The 18,542-nt window shown below is 47.9% G+C and overlaps 6 protein-coding genes and 1 non-coding gene across 7 annotated transcripts; 5 read left to right on the plus strand and 2 right to left on the minus strand.

Annotated features, from left to right (window-relative positions):
* Window positions 1-140: 140 nt before the first annotated feature.
* On the minus strand, window positions 141-1,216 carry ONS95_011335 (uncharacterized protein; the record flags this gene model as incomplete). The annotated part of the gene is made up of 3 exons (XM_058504945.1): window positions 141-683; window positions 737-1,111; window positions 1,172-1,216. The coding sequence occupies 3 exons, from the start codon at window positions 1,214-1,216 to the stop codon at window positions 141-143; spliced, it is 963 nt and encodes a 320-aa protein (XP_058359501.1).
* Window positions 1,217-2,676: 1,460 nt separating this feature from the next.
* Window positions 2,677-3,769, plus strand: ONS95_011336 (uncharacterized protein). Its single transcript, XM_058504946.1, has 2 exons — window positions 2,677-3,040; window positions 3,323-3,769. Exons 1-2 carry the CDS (start codon window positions 2,909-2,911, stop codon window positions 3,683-3,685), a joined length of 495 nt encoding a protein of 164 aa, XP_058359502.1. The 5' UTR covers window positions 2,677-2,908; the 3' UTR covers window positions 3,686-3,769.
* A 262-nt stretch (window positions 3,770-4,031) lies between these two features.
* Window positions 4,032-4,126, minus strand: ONS95_011337. The gene has a single exon. It is a non-coding gene; the product is annotated as a tRNA-Ala (tRNA).
* Window positions 4,127-5,683: 1,557 nt separating this feature from the next.
* Window positions 5,684-6,127, plus strand: RPP2B (60S acidic ribosomal protein P2; the record flags this gene model as incomplete). The annotated part of the gene is made up of 3 exons (XM_058504947.1): window positions 5,684-5,842; window positions 5,897-6,029; window positions 6,081-6,127. 3 exons carry the CDS (start codon window positions 5,684-5,686, stop codon window positions 6,125-6,127), a joined length of 339 nt encoding a protein of 112 aa, XP_058359503.1.
* Window positions 6,128-6,768: 641 nt separating this feature from the next.
* RPS15 (ribosomal protein S15) lies at window positions 6,769-7,481 on the plus strand (the record flags this gene model as incomplete). The annotated part of the gene is made up of 4 exons (XM_058504948.1): window positions 6,769-6,783; window positions 6,884-6,960; window positions 7,050-7,346; window positions 7,412-7,481. The coding sequence occupies 4 exons, from the start codon at window positions 6,769-6,771 to the stop codon at window positions 7,479-7,481; spliced, it is 459 nt and encodes a 152-aa protein (XP_058359504.1).
* A 2,003-nt stretch (window positions 7,482-9,484) lies between these two features.
* ONS95_011340 (uncharacterized protein) lies at window positions 9,485-10,934 on the plus strand (the record flags this gene model as incomplete). Its single annotated transcript, XM_058504949.1, has 2 exons — window positions 9,485-9,572; window positions 9,691-10,934. The coding sequence occupies 2 exons, from the start codon at window positions 9,485-9,487 to the stop codon at window positions 10,932-10,934; spliced, it is 1,332 nt and encodes a 443-aa protein (XP_058359505.1).
* Window positions 10,935-13,498: 2,564 nt separating this feature from the next.
* ONS95_011341 (uncharacterized protein) lies at window positions 13,499-18,500 on the plus strand (the record flags this gene model as incomplete). Its single annotated transcript, XM_058504950.1, has 7 exons — window positions 13,499-13,702; window positions 13,757-13,972; window positions 14,022-14,387; window positions 14,440-15,025; window positions 15,078-16,383; window positions 16,427-17,501; window positions 17,637-18,500. 6 exons carry the CDS (start codon window positions 13,499-13,501, stop codon window positions 16,935-16,937), a joined length of 3,189 nt encoding a protein of 1,062 aa, XP_058359506.1. The 3' UTR covers window positions 16,938-17,501; window positions 17,637-18,500.
* Window positions 18,501-18,542: the final 42 nt, after the last annotated feature.

An 18,542-nucleotide genomic window follows, 5' to 3' on the forward strand; every position in this document is an offset into this window, starting at 1 on the left:
ATGATGCCATAGAATGAAAACTATCCGTCAATTCTGAAAATTAGATCTCTCATGAAAAAACACTGCTTTATTTTGCTATATCACTATTCAAACTTGAGAGGAATTCGACTCCAACAAGATACCGGAACCAAACCCACTCACTAAGAACTGACCCACTTCGCCCCCTTACAAACATTCAATAAGAACTCCTCGCCTCTCTCCACCCCTGGGAACAACCAGAAATAATGTGGAACTCCGTCATAATAATCGCTCTTCGTCTCTACCCCCTCCTTCTTCAACATCTCCTCAACGACCTTCCCATCATCTCTCAATGGATCCTTCCCACAAGTACTAATATAAGTCTTGGGGAAATCCTTCAAGTTCTTGCTCAACGAAGCGAAGGCTCTCTCGTCGTTAGACTTTACGCCCGCGGCGTCGAAGAACGTCTTCATGCTACCGGCGTCGATGATGGGAACTCCGGTCGCATTCTCCGTGTAGGCTGTGTACATTGAGGAGTAGGCGGAAGGGATGGAGTCCGGGTGTGCGGCTACGGGAACCATTGCGACGATACCGTTTACTTGAGAGCCTTGCCCGGCTTTGATAAGTTCGTTGGCAACGGAGAGTGCGAGTCCGCCGCCTGCTGAGGCACCGATTGTGAAGAGCTTGCTGCCGTCACCGCCATATTTGGTGGCATTGTTGCGGGCCTATTCATGTAGTGTCAGATGACTGATTAAAGGGTTGGAGGGAGAGGGAATACCCATTTGAAAGCAGTGACGCTGTCGTCGAGTTGGGTAGGCCACTTATCTGTCTGGCTGAGACGATAATCAACCGAGACGAGGATGCAGGGTGTGTTCTTGGAAATGACTCTGCACCACGCATCCTCAGAATCGAGACTACCAACGAGCCATCCACCACCATGGTAGTAGACACCAACAGGCAGTTTCTTGCCCGTCGCTCCAGGAGGTGTGTAGATGCGGACTGGGACGCCATCCGCAGTGGTGTCCTCAGTTATAATGGAGGCATCAGGGGGAGGTGCTTGTGCAGCGAGACTGGCGCCAAGGCCATTGAACTGGTCGATGATATCTTGCGGACTTCCAGTGAGGAGAGGTCGCATGCCAAGGACTTTCTCATACTTAGAGGGGAGTTAGACTCTTGCTGAATGGAATGACGAGAACGGGAGAAGGGAAGGTACCTCGAGCCAGCCTTGAGCATAGCCTTCAGTGGATGGTTCGGCCATGTTGATTGAGTTTCGTTATTTGAGAGAATCTGTGAAGAAAGAGACAGGAGAACAGATTGAAATTGACTCGAAGCTCTGGAACGAAGTTTCAATCTTCGTAATAGTCGTTAATGCAACGTAGGGCAGCTTTGGTGGGCAGATCACTTGATCATGTAACTTGTAGATGAGGTAGAGAAGGAGGAGACGGGGTAACAAGGTACCTTTTGGAAGTCCTTTATACTTTCACCATGGAGTCCAGGCCTAGAGAAACGGTGTCTTCCTAGCTGCTAGTAACACGAATGAGGGGAATGAGCTGGATGAGGGGTTCCCCTAGTCGCATTTGCGTGCCTTCTTTTGCTAGTCCACACCCCTCGGTCTCTGATCAAGAAACAGCTACCTCTGGCGCAGATCCGGCTAGCTGCGCAGCTATTCCTGCTCTGGCGGATTTGTTTCAAGGAATTGGCATGCAAAGAATGAGGGCTCGGGGAAATGGCAAAAGAGGGCCATTGAGAGCCATCAACATCTCTACAGTATAAAGAAGAATTGCACAGAAACCAGCGGCCGAGGATTTCCACGACTTCCATGCTGTAATTTAAAGATACCTCCCTACCTACCTTACATGAATTCTCAAAGGTTGAGCTTCAGCCTCGTGCGGAGGAGTAAAGCTAGCCGGCGGGTCAACGGGTTGGCGGGGTATTTCACCTCGGATTCGCCCCTTGGAATTAGAGTTACCGACTTGAGGGATCCAGATGTCCAATTCCCTGGTTTGGCATCCAGGTTGGCAATTATTCCCCAAGACCGCACTGCAGCAATCATTCGGAGATAAGATTCATGAGCGAGGTCGAGCAAGGTGTTGATGCTAAAGTTTCAGCCTCGTGTCTTGTGTGACATTCTTGGCATGTCGGGGCGCAGGTGGTGCGTGCTGCTCGATCTGATTTCGAGAGGCACGTCTCCGCTTCTCATCCAACTCCAGTGTGATTTGTTTTAAGAGGCGCGCCCCGTACCGCACTGAAGTCTCAACTCGACATCAACTTTCTTTGATGCCCCAAGCCCTTTAAGTTCCCTCAAAGCTGGGAGGGGAAAGGGGCGGAGGGGGGCATTTTGGAGGACGATCCTCATGTGACTGCTTCGGTCGCTATCAAAACGATCGACAAGAAGAAGCAATTAAAGAGTCATTCAGCTGGTGTGCATGCAAGCTCAAGGTAATCGCCTCACACGCTGTGCTCGACGATCCGGGCTTCCAGAATAGAGGTCTTCGTACGCGATTTGACAACCCGAGAGATAGGGCATGGAAGTGTTCCGTGTCGTGCCCAGAAGTGAGAAGTAGCTGACATCGGGTGGTTTGTTGATATACGAGATAAGATTCGGGGCAGCTCGAGGTTCAGGTCCATAGAATGCCAAGACTTTAGGTTCGGGAGCAGGGAAGCTTGCTAACTTACGAAGGCCTGACGGTCTTCCAGAACATCATCCAACCACTTCACATGAAATAATAAGTTACAAAACACCCGCAGTCTCTAACCGTGGATTCTCAGTGTTCATGTTACCATTTCTGATCATCAAATTTCAATTCACAATTCCCAATTTCCGTCATTCTCTCAGCCTCACACAGCCACAAGTAAATTACGTCTGTCACAGCATTGTCAGTGCTTGAAAATTAGGAGTGGGGCCGAAGTTAATGTGCCAGCATCCACCATCCATGACCATGACCTCGCGATGATGGCTAGCCACAAAGGTACGTGTGTCAAGAGGAGTCAAGTTGCGTATGTAAGGTACGGAGTGGCTTGTTCTATGGATCCGTTGTCACTACTATTGTGGAGAGTGTGGTTTGGAGATGGGGTACATAAGGTAGGGCTGGCTTCTCTTGCCTTGGTTGTTACTCTTCTATTGTATCATTTCAGAACAAGTCTCCACAAGTTGGATACTTCTCTACCATCTATCCTCCTGCTCTACCTACTTAAGTTTACAACGATTTTCAAGATGGGTCTCATGGAGAAGGTTATGCATAAGGCGGAGGAGCAAATCAAGAAGAAGATGCACGGGGGCAAAAACCAACAAAAAGCGTCATATGTTAGTCTTCTCATCTAATGCGACTAAGTCTTGCCCAATCAAACCTCTGACGTTAGATAGGGAGGACCACCAGCACAGCAAAATTACGGCGGTGGCGGAATGATGGGTATGGGTGGTGGTCACCAGCCAAGGCAACAAGGAGCATTCGGAGGCGGACATCACCACCAACAGCAACATGGTGGTGGGTTCGGAGGCCCACTTGGATTTAGAGGACAGCATGGCGGAGGTGGAGGAGGGTTTGGTGGCCAGCATGGAAGACCGCAGCATGGCGGTGGTGGGTCTGGGGGACATCACGGAGGAGGGGGAGCATTCGGGGGTCCTGGTGGTCATCATGGAGGCGGTGGAGGGGGATTTGGTGGTCACCACGGAGGAGGAGGAGTAGTACATCACGGAGGAGGTGGCGGTGGACATGGTGGATGGTAGATTTCCATTTGTTATTGCTGAAATACCCGGTTATGTTTAGGAGTTTTTGAAAAAACAAAAATAAATAATCAAAGATTCAATTCACTATAAGAACATAGATAAGATGTGAATGTCTAGAAGCGACAGACCTCCCTCCCGTAATACAGAAAGCTTAAGTAGAGTGGGGATGCAACCTTGCTCGCCTTGATACAACAAATACTTGAGTAGCGAAGCGAGCACCTCGGCTCAGCAAAGCATGCAGGCCCACCACAAAAAGGTGCCAACACTGAAAATACAGCTCAAGCAGTTAATACAGCATTTGATGTTTCTCAGCTACCCAAAGGTTCAAAAAAGATGATTTAATGAATGGACGAACAGGGAATCGAACCCTGGACCATTCCCAGGCTGAATGAACAAGTCCATTTATGCTAAGGGAATATTATACCACTAAACCATTCGCCCTTTTGATTGGATGCAAGATAAAGTGCTATTTCATTACATATTGAACACAAAAATTTGAGGAAATGTGTGTGCGGAAGCGAGTTGCCCTGGTGGGACAGGCATTACCTTACCTAGCAGCCTACCTAGTAGGTAGGTAGGTCTAGGTTGAAGTGGAGACAGTGGCTTGGACTATGTGCAGTGTGCAGCACGTCCTACAGATTCATGACTTGCAAAACAAGAAAAAATTGTAGAACCATGTCGCCAACATTTGCAAGAAATTTTAGGTATTCACTAATTCGGCACTTTCAAGTCAGTTATTGGATCGTTGTGTACGTTTAATTAAGAGGAAGCTGCCTACTTCGTGTCTAGGAGCCAAGCTGGCTCGTTGCTAAGAAGTTGGTCAAGTGGCGGCCAGAACATCAACATCATTGCTCTTTTGTAGTTGGAATCAGGGATTGATATCAATGAATTTACCTTCAATGTTCTGAAATGGGAACGAGGTTTGTCAAATGCAATATTAAACAGGCCAATCAACACTAATTACTACTTTTTGGATCTGGAACGCACTACCACCAGTATTTGCCCTTGTTCTCAAGCACCCTTCCATAATCTAGAGCCTTACCACAATTGGCATAACAGCTGTTACAAAAGTTACCTGTACAGTAAACGAACATTCGTTTCGGTAGGACTCAGCTGGATCATGGAGTAAATTATTGGGAACTTGTGTTCATTCCGTGTCCCAAGGCTTCACAGTCTCCAACGATCCGTCAGATACAAGCAGCCAGATTTTATGCTTTATACATAATTGTCCAGCTGGCAAGAAGACTTCCCAAGCTTTCAGATGATCCGACTGTACTCTGGGGTTCCCCTGTACTCGCTCGCATGGCAATGTTTTGTTTCACAGATTATGAGGACAACGAACTGTGAGAAAAGTTTGGCAGAGAAGCCTGGCGAACCACTTGGCTCAAGCTTGAAGTGACGACTGGAGGGGAGGCCATGGCCATGTATCAATAGCCGAATAACTATCTCTAGACGGAAGTCACTCTCAGAAAACAACTTATCTTACTTGCCCTGCAACAAAGTAGACTCATACTGGTCAGTTTCTGAACAAAACACGAGATCATGCCATTCTGCAAGTCCAGGGCACGTTCGGCCAATGACTCAGTCAAAGTCCACGGAAAAGTCAAGCACAAGGGTAAGATACTGCCTAAGACTTTTACCAAAGCCAGCTCTATGAAATCGCTCCAGTTGAGTCACTTTCAATTCGCTCTTCAATGCATAGATGATATTAAAGGTGATCACTGCTTTTCGGCTTGTCATCGGAAGCAGCAGCCGCAGAGCAATTTCGCGCTAGAAGTTCGCTTGCAGGGTTAGCTTCCCACACGCTAGTCAACCCCAATTTTCCGAACTTTCCTGAGTCCAAATCAACGACAACATCTCGAACATCACGTCTCAGTCTCCGCCTCAAATAGCGGTTAAATCGATTGAAACTCTTGTTCCCAAAAACAACAACCAAATGTGAGTTGCGCGCAGAGTGAAATGCCCTGTGGGCTGTACTGACGATCCCCAGCAAGCAAAATGAAGCACCTCGCGGCATACCTTCTCCTCACTATCGGTGGTAACACCTCTCCATCCGCCTCCGACGTCAAGGCCGTTCTCGAGTCCGTCGGAATCGAGGCCGATGATGAGCGTCTCTCCACCCTCATCTCCGAGCTCAAGGGCAAGGACATTCAAGAGGTACAACAATTCACGATGTGATATATGCAGGATGGGGGCTAATGGGCATTACAGTTGATCACTGAGGGATCCAGCAAGTTGGCTTCCGTTCCATCTGGAGGAGCCGGTGGTGCTGCCCCAGCTGCTGGAGGCGCCGCCGCTTCAGGTGGTGCTGCCGCCGAGGAGAAGGACGAGGAGAAGGTTGAGGGTAAGTTCTACAACTGGCAATCACTGGGATATATACTGATGCATCACACAGAGAAGGAGGAGTCCGACGAGGATATGGGTTTCGGTCTTTTCGACTAAACGAACAAATTCTTTCTTCTTGGACGACACCACGCTCTCGATACTTTACAACAAATGGTCAGGGCTTCTGGGAGAAGTTGTGCGCGCTTTGCAAGGGATTTGCATGTCATGGGAATTGGGTCGGATTAACGGCCTTCTACGATGAGATGTTAAGATGCAGGTTACATTAATGCAATACAGACGTGCTTCTTCCAACACGCAGTGCCTTTGATGAAAGTTGTGATAAGTGAAATGATTCAATAATTCTGAAAGAAGATCTACCGGTCTCGATCTGAGGGAGCAAAAGAATGTCCCATTCGGAATAAACAATTCTCAATTCTGAAGCTAATCAATTAATCACTGGTGCTTTAGCGCCAAGCAATGTTACAAAATCTGGAAGTTTGCCAATCCACCAACTGGACGTCCCCTGGCTTTTAGTAATTCTGAGGCTGAAGCTGTTCCTTCAGCCTTGTTCTCAGGTGCCAAGAGTTCGGGGTTTCTTGCCCTACTTTCGAGAATTATGACGCTAACGAGTAAGCGAGTTCTCCCGACGCTAACGAATCGCAAAATCCACTCCACGCCTCAGAACTTCATTTCACGATCGCCAGCAAACCATCGACTTTCGACATCAACGAAAGCCGACACTCACATCCACCGCAATCATGGCTGACGAATACGTGAGTATCAATCGCATTTCTCTTCTGTCTGCCACTCGCGCGCTCCTTCTGAGCACTGAGTAACCTCGAGAATCAATGCTGACGTCTTCTCCCATCACAGGACGCCGTTGAGGCCGCCGAGATCAAGAAGAAGAGAGCGTTCAGAAAGTTCTCCTACCGTGGAATCGACCTCGATCAGTACGCCTCCCATACATACACATACATAGCCAAGTCTTGAGAATTACAAAGGGGAGCAAATAAGCTAACCCTCGATTCTTCATCTACAGACTCCTGGACCTTTCCTCCGACCAACTTCGTGATGTCGTCCACGCCCGCGCCCGCCGTCGGTTCAACCGTGGTCTTAAGCGCAAGCCCATGGGTTTGATCAAGAAGCTCCGCAAGGCGAAGCAGGAGGCCAAGCCCAACGAGAAGCCGGATCTTGTCAAGACTCACCTCCGAAACATGATCGTTGTTCCAGAGATGATCGGCAGCGTTATCGGTATCTACTCAGGAAAGGAGTTCAACCAGGTCGAAATCAAGCCTGAGATGGTCGGACACTACTTGGGAGAATTCTCTATCTCTTAGTATGTACCTATACTTTGAAATCCGTTTTGGGTTTCAATGGAGGACAAAGCTGACATTTTCATAGCCACCCAGTGAAGCACGGAAGACCCGGTATTGGTGCCACCCACTCTTCCCGTTTCATTCCTCTCAAGTAAATACTTGCTGTACGCTGGGCTTTCTACGGATGGGATGGGCGCATGGATATGGGATGTTCGTTTGTAGCAGTCAACAAATGAACTGCCGCAGATACCAATGAACCCGTGCAACCTCCAGACATGTGTACAATGGATGTGATGTGTGAAGAGAGACCATACTAACGGGGAATATAAGCTCGAAAATAATGGTGAATGGCAATCGCTTCTAGTAGAGTTTAAAGCCATGTTGCGAGGCAAAGACCCCAGATGTAGCGTTCAGTGAAGCAGCTACGCTATGTCACCTTGGCTCTACAATCAATGATTCTAGTCTTCCCTATCCCCTCGGTTCTCCATCCCCTCTGCTTGTTCATAATGAGCCTCTCTTACCCCAACTGCTATTCATCCGCGCATCATTCCATAATGCATCAAGAACAGCTAGCCATTCCACTGCCGAATCCCACCCTTCAGATGGCTTTCATCGCAACAGACGTTCTCGCCGGCCATCCTTACTTCATCCACAGGAAATTCTGCTTTGCCTGTTCTTCACACTTACCCCAATTATAGTCGTCGCACAGATGTGGTACAGATGAGGGCTAGAAATCTTTCACCAGATGTCAGAGGCTCCTTGCTGCGGATACATTCAACACTCGTTCACCAGTAGGTTGTAAAAAGACATGCTTTCCATGGTATGAAGGGGTGGTGTAGGCACAGAAGATTTCTGGACCTGGCTTCCTTTGATCGAGAGTCTGAGCATTTACTATCGACCTGAGAAATGTTCGTTGTAAACTAGGCCGTTCATCTCCACTTACTTCAGGATTTCCAACTGTGAAAACGACACTGCTGATCATTCTCGTAAGATGAGTTGTCCGCCTCGGTAAACTTGAATTCGGGCCCTGGATTTGACCTATAATATGCGGGGGCTTTGTACTACGACAAGTAGAATCGTACAACGGCCTAAGTCCCGACTGCGTAATTTTGCCACTATACATGAGAATGCTAGTATCAACCGTAGCATGTGACAAACTCATAGAACAAGTTCACTGAAGTGCTTCATGAACTCGATCAGCAAACAAATGACCAGATAAAGAGGTCGGAATACAAAATGAAAGGGGGAAGGCACGGCAACAAGAGCAGAGGATTATAAAGGTCGCACTTTTGGCATTCTATTCGATAACACCTCTTGCATATGATAATCTCGGCTGAAGCCATTTCCAGGTAATTTCTGGGAAGCTAATACAAGCTTGAAGAACACGGAATTCCTCGATGAAATGGGGCGATTTGCCAAACGGGAGACCCCGAGCTTTGGACGTGCCAATGCTATTCCAGTATCTCTCTTGATGGAAAGTAAATGCCATGCAAGTCAACATGAAATATGAGAATGGGTCCACGAAAGATGAAAAGTAACTATGTGCAGAGCAGAGCAGAACGTGTCGAAGTAGCACAGCGCGGCCCCTCATTCGTCACTGTTTGGCTGGCCCGCCACTCCTGTGACGATCCGGAGTCTAAAGGTCCTACCATGATGTCCCGGCATCATTTGAAGATCCGGACACCAGATCCCCTTTTCATCTGGCTTGGTGACGGTCAGTTTCACGGACGTTATGATGTGGAATGGATGGCGGTTATGATGCAGGACGTTCATGCAGGGGTAAAGCTGTGAGGGATCCGAGCGGCCCCTGTCGCGTCCAGGAACCCGTCCCAAGTGCCCCGTCTGGTCACCCAACCAACCAACCAACCGCATCATCGCTTACTCTCTTTGCATGCAATGTGAAAGAGAGACATGGATCTCACTTTTGTACCTTTCCGTCCAACAACATTACCAGAATCACCACTATTTCTATCTCAACGGCAAGAACACATATTGCTAATTTGTGCTTTGCACGGTCTGGCAGGAAGTCGTTTGCAACCTCTACTACCGGCGTAGAAGGAACAGAAGGCTCCCAGGAAATACCTAGCACCAGGGCAATATCAACATCTGCATATTACTGGCAGTTACAGGTTATCCAGGGGAGAAGAAATGAAGAGCGATGAGCGCTCGAGAATTATACCTTCTGCCGGATCATCCCTACCAGCAGCAGTATCAACAACACATTACCATCCTTTCAGATTCTACTAGTACGTCTGCCAGCTTACTTTTTCCCACTTTCACTGTTCGAGCCTCCGGCCAGACAAATTTTTGGCGTGGCTACATCGCGCATATGAGAGGGCATAGATATCTGAAAATAGAAACAAGGTCTAATGGATCTCCCTGCCCCAGAACTTCGAAACGGCGAACCTGCAGATTTCGACTCTAGCAACCAACCCATTCATGCGCCTCCTCGAACGCTATCCCCAATCTCCTCGAACGCGATGAATACTTTGAATGGGAATAGTACACCATCGGCACTTTCGAAAAGTAACTCGTCTAATACCATCCGCTCAGTTCCGTCAGAGAGTCTTCATCTTGACATCACCTCTGCAGATGAGGTGCGGCGAGTTCAAAAAAGCGATCCAACAGCGATGCCTCACGCCACGAGAACCTCACCTCAAGCCTCTATACCGCATTCACAGCCGCCCCTCTCACGGCATAACCCGAACCTGGGAGTTGGGAACGGCTTGGTACGGAAGATATCGTCTGAATTTGGGCCAACACGATCATATACTACCAGCAACCTCCAAATACCAGAGGAAGGGTCTCCAAACACGAACGGGAATTTAGCATCGCCAGGAGGGCAATGGAGTTCCGCCGTTGGTCGTGCTAACCTGGGAAAGTCGGGCAGAGTCATTGAGAGGCTTATGGGTGAGAACGACATGTTGAAACGAGACCTCAATCTGGAGCGGCTCAGGGCGGAGGAGTCGAAACAAGCAGTTAGGATGGCGGAAGGGAAGATGGAAGCCCTTGCCGCAGAATACGATGGGAAACTACACGATGCCGCTATCAATAAAACGCTGCTCAAGCGAAGGGAACGACAAGTTGCGGAGATGAAGGCACAGATTGAGGCCGAGAAGAATCGGGCCGACAAAGCAATAGAACGTGAAAAGGGGTGGAGGGAAGCCATGGAGAAGATCGAGGGGGAGAGTAAGAGGAGTGTGGAAGAGGCACAGACCTTTGCAGCGCTGATGAAAGGCCGGAATGATGCCATGACAAGCCATTGGAGGGACCAAGGAGTTGAAGTCAATAGAACGGTTGCTAAGCTCGGCACAGAGATCAACAATATTGTGCAAGAAAGGAGAGCCGATGACGACCGGATGAATATGTTGCAAGAGCTATGTGACCAGCAAGCAGAGCAATTGACTGCTCTGCAAGCAGAGAAAGATGGGATAGCGAGCGCCTTTGACAGATACAAAATTGTGCAAGAAGACTCTCTCAAAAATATCAAAGAGCGAGCGCGAGCTCAAGAGCAAGCCAATGAAGCAGCTTTGCTAGAAACGCAGAAGGTTCTTGGGGAACTGAAATGGGCTCTGGGAGTGAAGAAAAACGTCAAAGGGGCCGAATAAGGCCCCCTAACCTCCTGTACGACAGAGGTTGCCTTATCAAGAAGCAAAGGTTGTGGATGGCTAGCTCATACTCTGCAGCTGTATGGTAATGGGTGGAGGTGGAGGGGACGACAAGCGCAAGCCAGACGGCAGATAGGTTGATATTCACGACTCTCCTTCATTATGACCATACATACACCAAGAAGACTGCATATTTGGGCATTGGATATGGGAAGCAGCTTGGCCAAGCAGCGACTTCGTTGTTTTTTGTACATTGCGGCATTTCCACAAGATAGCGGCTGGCTGGTTGGGTGTTCTAGGAGTTCTTTTCAATTCTGCTTCTTCTGCATCAAGGCAGCTTGTAAGCTTCCATACATGGGATGCGAGGAGTGGATGGGCTATAGAATCTTACGGTGTGTTGCGATGCACTGCGCTTTTTACGACTTTGATGACTTGGCTTCAAATCAACTGGTGGGATGAGTGTGGCGACTTTTGTATATGTTTCTAGGTGGCGTACAGACGCAATGGCCTGCATAGGGATCGGGAGCAAATGCGATGTAGGTTGAAGGAGAATGGAATGGGCCGGAGAGGACTTATTCGTTGACTTCTCTCATTCTGTCCAATTCTTCGTTGTGCCCTATCTAACGTCTTAGTTTTGGTGTCTGAGGGAACGACTTGCTTAAATGCCCGTTGTTCTTGGAATTTTAAAGAATTGTAATTTGGTATTTTTCATGCTGCTGCGTGTTTGGTTCCTTGCTTGCTTTTGTTGACTTTTGACTCGCGCATTACCGTCTGCTTCTGAAAGCCTCAACAGCTCAAGGTATTTAGGCTTCGTTGTCACAGCGGCGTCTGTGAGGCTTTCGCATCAAATAGTCCATGGCCCTCTTTCGGTAAGAGGAGACTCCTTTGTCGAGCATGCTTGGGGCTAAAAGCCTGCCACCATCTACTCTGCGGACTGAGAGAAAGACCCAAGAAAGCATCGACAATAGCTTGTTAGATATTGGGCTCATTCGTTACTTTCTTCATGCTGTACTCTCTACCTGTCCCACCCTTGATATCCCACAGAGCCATGTAAAATGCTACTTTGCAGTAAAGCCTTGATGCAGCTCCCTGTCGTAAGGCCAACCCTCCTTGGCCGAGCTTCAGGCTTTTCCACCTACCAGCTCAGGCTCGTAACGTTTGTTCTAGTCTTTGAATTCACCCAAACTAGGCAGTAGCCGAGTTGACAATGGTGAGTCCGTGATAGAAGTTGTCTGTGAACCTAGGTTTACTTCTATTTACGTTCGCGGAGGTTGGAGCAAACTCAGTGCTGGGAAAGTAGATAAAGATGATGCGAATCGGGAGGGTTCTGCGAGGTTTTTGGTCTTCTTGAGACCTCAAATATAGCCAATTGGAGACCGAATAGTTGAGCTCTGCATCTTCTGTATATGCTTCAGCTGAGGCTAGTTTCGTCCATCTCCAGGCTCCGTTCCATGCAGAGAAGGCTTCAGAGAGACGAAATTATACACTTCATGGGTTATTGATAGCCCATAGCTCCTTTTAGATCGTCGAGTAACAAAGACCTACTTCTCGTATCCTGGCGTGTAAATTGTAGCGTTGTGCTGGCTGCCCGGACGGCGTGCCGCCGGCTCGCTCGCAAGGTTGTGGTCTCCCACCTTTGTAAGGTGGTTCGGTTCGTACCTTCCATCCTTCGCCTAACACAACTTCTCGATCGCATCTTCCACACTTTCCCCTCCCACTCTCTCCAATCCAATCCAATCCAATCCAATCGTACTAAGGTATGCTTTCTGATACACCTCAAAGTGTGCTATGTGAAGCATCAACGTACTGAACGCGCATGGTGTCGTAACACCCGCCGATATTTCGTGGCAGATTTGAGTGTAAACAAAACAGTCAACAACAACAACACCACGTTGTCAACAATTCACTACATTTTGACTTGGTCAAAGCTGCTCTCAGTACAAAGCCCTTGCATATTGCTGATCTTCCTTTCGGCGTTGCACTACTGTGCTCCAATTGAGCAATTGTACACTTGCAACTTTCGTCCCCTCTTCGCTCGTCTGTCGCCTTAACCTAGGTAGATCGAAAAGGAGTGCAGTTCACGACCTACGTTACTACACGGTGAAGAACTCGTGAAGCTTTGAAGACTATTCAAAGGTACCTGCCCATTCTCTGCCTTTGCTATGCTACCACGTTACCTCTCTGGGAAGCCAAGCTACCTGGTTGTATGCTGCACCTGGGGACATTTCCAATATGAGTAGCTTTCAGTTCCCATCTCTAACAAGCCCACAGCATCATCTTACCGCAGCTTTCTGTCGCCATCGAAGGACTAACAATCACTCTGCGACTCTTCCCAGCGCCCCCCGAGTCGATATTGCCCTCGAAACAGTCTCGTCGCTCACTGGACATGCAAGTTCATCCCGCTGACCCATGACATATCAACAGGATCTTACATTTCCTTGGATTTCGCTGGTTCAGTGAGTATTTTCATCGCTACTCCAATATTCCATCGTGGCTCGTCTGATTTTCAGGTTTTAGAATCCTCCGGCTCCTAAATTCCCACCAAAGACGCCAGAACCGCCAACATGGACAGACGAAGTGTAGCCCCTCCACATCCAAAGTCTACTTTTACGACTGGTCGATCCGCCATTGACTTGTCGCGCGAGACTCTCTTGACAATCATGAGCTTTGCTAATGAATGGCATTTCAAGCCTGAGGGGGTTGACCTTGTCAAGAAGAGATTTGAAGCGGAGTTGGCAATAGCAGAACATACTCAACCTTGGGATTTCGTCAGTGCATAATTTATTCTGCAAAGTCCTGAAAGTTCTGCTAACCTGAGATAGCAAGTCGAGAACCGCTGGATCCCTGAGTACAGTATGTGGCAAGTCCGATGTGCTAAGGTTGATTGTAAGAGAGTTTGGACGGCTTTCTTTACAGTTATGAATGGAGTCATCAGAGAAGCCATTCACAGAGCGAACCAGAAGGATGAGGATATTGAGGAATGTACCATCGACGATGAGGACGCTGATGAAGACTATGACTTTGGTCAAGACACCCCAGTAAGTGTTGCTTATATGACACGCCCTCATAGATTTTGACGAGTGCTAGTTGGATAGCAATCTCATACAGCGACTCGCTGTGTGGAAGACGCAGTCTGCTGCTCGTGGTCTGAGTCCTGAGTTAGCGGCCACCAGCCAGCTAACTCAGATTGACGATCAACTCATGCCAGTCGTAGACGAAGATTCTTTCCCAGCAGAGATTCGATACTACAAGTTTCGCCAAGCTTGGAATTGTGTTGACAAGACCATTATGTTGAACGACCTGCTACCCGAAGATGATCTCAAGGAGCTTGTCCGCTTGACTTCGTGCCAATTCAGCAAGAATCTAAATGAGGGTATCGTGTTTGTTGGTGCCCATGAGGAAGCAAATCTGCATCTTGCGGTACACAAGCTAAACAACATTGAGAAGAATTGGGTCAGTGCTTATCGAAGCATTTGTGCAGGAAAATAGCTGACATAGCAAATAGCCATACAGACATCCATGGGTCAATCACGTTTTCTACACCGAGGAGACGGCCAACACCAAGTATGCCTTGAAGTATTTCGTTGATATGAAGATGTTCTACTTTGAAACAACGTTGTTGGATGAGTTACAAGTTATATTCTCAAATGGAGCGTGTGACTACGAGACGTTGACCAGCGCCATCACCGTGCGATGCGCACCCTACGTTCCAGTCAAGTCAACATATGTCCAGTTCAAGACGCCGAAGCTACGGAAGATCGAAGTGGAGGATATTCCGGGTGGTATTAAAGTGTTCTCAACCGCGTACACATACAATGGCAAAGGCGATCTTTCGGAAAATCCCATGCTATATCGACCTGCTCAAGATCCTGAGCGCGTCGCAACCCCTGCGGCCCAGACTAACTCCCAGCAACTTCAAAATGCTTTGGCTCCTCATCTGCGTAGCGGACCACATAAGAACCCGAAGGATGAATCTGTGCAGAAATGGGCAACAGAGATACCTGATCCGATCAGCTTGGGAGTCGCTTTAGCCCCAGAGGGTTTGCCTGATGGCCTCCGCATCCAAGCAAATGGCATTTCTGGTGGTCAAGGTAAGACGTTACATTTGCGGTTATATATTAAGTAGAGCTAATTTTTCCATAGCCAAGTCTCATAAGCCAACTTGGGATAGATATGAAGAGTACAGTCCGGAAAAGACTGCCGATATTGTAGAAAAGGAGCTTTCATGGAAGGCAAAGGTAGGTCCCATCGGTGTTATACGCAGGACTTCAGGCTCAACTGGGCCCGGCGTCCTTAACCCGTATTCCAATATCACAAACAAAAACGGAGTTACTCGTCATCCAACCTCGGAAGTGCCGCGGTCTGCTTCAATGCCACAGGTAACAAGCTCAAGCGATGGTCTCATGATACCACTCACACCAATAATTCTCCACCAGCAGCCACTGCAGTCAATTGCTGAACCTCGACCGCAAGCACGCCAACCTGATTTCCTCAAGCAGGTATCTCGAAGCCACACTAGGTCGGCATCTCAAACCGATACTGTTCCGCCGCAAGAACTTTCGAGTAATAGGCGTTTGTTTTCGGAAACGATTGCGAGACACAACAACGTTCAACTTTCCCTTCTTGATGAGGATGACCCTGTTCTTGAGTCGCTCGAATACAAAATCCTAGACCCCATTTTCAAACGCCCCGGCTTTCAGATGCAGACTGAGAAGGAACAATCTGAACACGAGCCCGATAATAGGGTTTTCCATCAAACCATGAAGCAGCGAGCACCTAAACCAAACCCCCATCATTTTGCCAGTAGACATGAACGGCCATTCTCACCACCAATGTCAGCAGCATCTTCTCAGCCCGGAAAATCATTAACAGATCCTCTATGTGACCTTGTCGAAGAAATGAATCAAAGTTTTAGGGAGCTATTGGCTGGACTTCGCGGATACCGAGGAAAGGTTGTCGTTCAAGCCGAATTCGGTCGCATCATCTTAGGACGCCTTCATCCAAAGTGGATCACCCAGGGTAGTGATCATCACCTTCTTGATGGTGTCTTTCTTCACAAGATGCTTATTCAGCCCACCGAGTACGGTCCTACTGCAGATTTTACGAGTGTTCTGACCACCATACCTGCCGAGATCCAGTACATGGTCAATATGAAGGGCAGAGGTGAACAGAATCTGTGGCAGGCAGACATAGTTTCGGGATGGAGTACCACTTACGAATTCGTGTTCACTGACCCTCGAGACCCGCTGTACCCTGTCATGATTGAGATCGATGCAGAGACCTTCGTTGCTCAGATTAAGGCACGATGCCGTCTGGGAAATCTCTTCATTCATGGAACCAAGAGACATTGGGACTTAAAGGTTGCCGCCATCGGATATGGTAATAGTCAAATCTTGGAAAACAAGTACGGCGAGCTTGCCACGGCTATCCAAGCCACTTTGTTCATTCCGTGAGTTGACCAGTCTGACATATAACTTATCTGACATCTATAGATCAAACTCACACAGACCATATTTATCTTGGAAGCTCGACAATTCTCTTCAGAAGAAATTCCTCATCCAAGATGTCACCGTTCGTCGGGTTTACGAATACAAGAGCACTATTCAAGATTCCACTCTCAAGGTATCGGAGCTTCAGTCTCTAGATATCAATGGTGGTCCGACGGAGAAATCATACTGGGTTTTTGAGGCATTGCCGAGCAATCCTGATCAGCCTCCTATTGAAAAGCTAACTACATGGTACGAGGCGTCCATTACGTCAGTAAAGCTTGATGACGTTCTCAAACAGAATGAGTCTCTGGACTTGGGCGATGAAACAGCCTGGACTTTGGAAGACACCGCCAACATGGAAGTTAGTAAGGCGATATACTCCCCAGCCCTCGAGATGCTCAAGCAGATGGATTGCGTAGGCCAGAATGGTCACAACGGCTCGGACTACAGATCTCGTAAGCCATCCAAGCATGTAATGCAGGCTCAGGCAAAGGAACCAGTAGTCTGGTGGTAAATCTTCGTCTACGATTCTCCACGCGCTCGTTGTAAGGGTCACGATCTTGCTGTTCTGGCATGATCTCTTTGACGTCAATTCGAGACTGCCTTGAAACTTATTGGGATGGCTTTTTCGGCACATTCGATCGTGTTGACTATCTCTGTCTGTACCTGCGAGCTCCCGAGCAAACTTCAGAACCTCAAGCTTTTCAAATTGTCAACGTGTCTCCATTTCCTGAATTCCAGAGATCTATAACTCTCGGCTTCACATAACGCAAGTCCTCGACATGCTTTCAAAATCTGCGCGAACATGTAGTTTGTACTTCACAACTACACAACCGTTTAGATGGAAAATCTATTGTCAGCAACGCTTCCAGTTGCAAAAAGCTCGATAGAGGTGCAATTCGGGATTCTCAGTTTGCGAGTTCGTCTCGAACATCTTTGCTCATTTGGCCCATATCGTCTCCTGAACGACTCTTACCTCAGAAAATAAAGAAGTCAACTTGGCAGAACGTTCTCAGGGCATTTGATCCTCGTAAAATGATATGACTCACGCCAGGCGCTGGTACAGTAAGAGTGACGCGTAAGTTACCGCCTTCCCTTGACTAAAGCTGATTCTATTATTTGGATGTACTGCAGAGTACAACTTAAGTCATTGAGCAATGGGTATTGTTGCGTGAACCGATTGTAGCCTTGAATTCCTAACCCAAATAGTCAGACTCCGCGTTGAAGTTCCACACCCATCGGCCTCGAGTTCTCATATCCCGCGATAAATTATCATCTTGGATGGGCTCAAGCAGCCCAGCTTCGGCGGCCACTGCATCATCTTGGTGATCGATATATTGGGCTACTCACTGCGACATGTGAAATCGGAAAATGAGAGTTTTACTCACCCTCCAGGCTAGGTCTCCTGGTCGTTTGCCGTGCTAGGGGTTTCTGAGCATGGAGCTGACATGGGCCATGAATTTCCAGCGTATTCGCTTTTCTTCATCTCTTTTGCGAGTATAGAAGCAATCAAATACTCCTCATTTCTCAACTCAAGTCTGGTTTCTTGGTTTTATTTGCCCTTTCTTCTGGATTTCCTGGCTCTCGTGCAATTCGTGACTCTCATTACTTTCTACACAATAGATCTGGTAGGGTCTTCATACGATGTGATGGCAACGAAGAATTCAGATTTAGATGTGGATTTTATCATCATGGGAGCAGAATTGAGTAACGTATCTGCCGCAGATGCCTTCTTCGAAGCCAAAATAGCATTGGCGGAAAGACTTACAGCGTTTCGAATGGTCATAGGGGATTCAATGATTTTTGGAGCTGTCTGGATCAACGATATAAGTCAAGGTGGGTGATTACTCAGAAATATGGATTCGAGACTATGGTGCAGCCTGATGTGGGTTTGAAATGTGTGTAAGATAGTGATGGGAGGGTGGTCACACAACCATATGGTGTCAGCGCTGTGGGTTTTCCTTCCGAGTATGGCAAATATAGATCTCTGATACCGAATTATGGTGCCGCGGAGGAAGAGACGGAAGTCGAAGCACTGATGAACAGCTATTAGTTCCGTTAGGAGAGTTGTAAGGGAAGTGATTAATGCTCGGATGGATGAATGACTAAGATTATTATC

Source organism: Cadophora gregata (assembly GCF_030347475.1).
Source record: "Cadophora gregata isolate MNR1 chromosome Unknown scaffold_5, whole genome shotgun sequence".
NCBI lineage: Eukaryota > Fungi > Ascomycota > Leotiomycetes > Helotiales > Ploettnerulaceae > Cadophora > Cadophora gregata.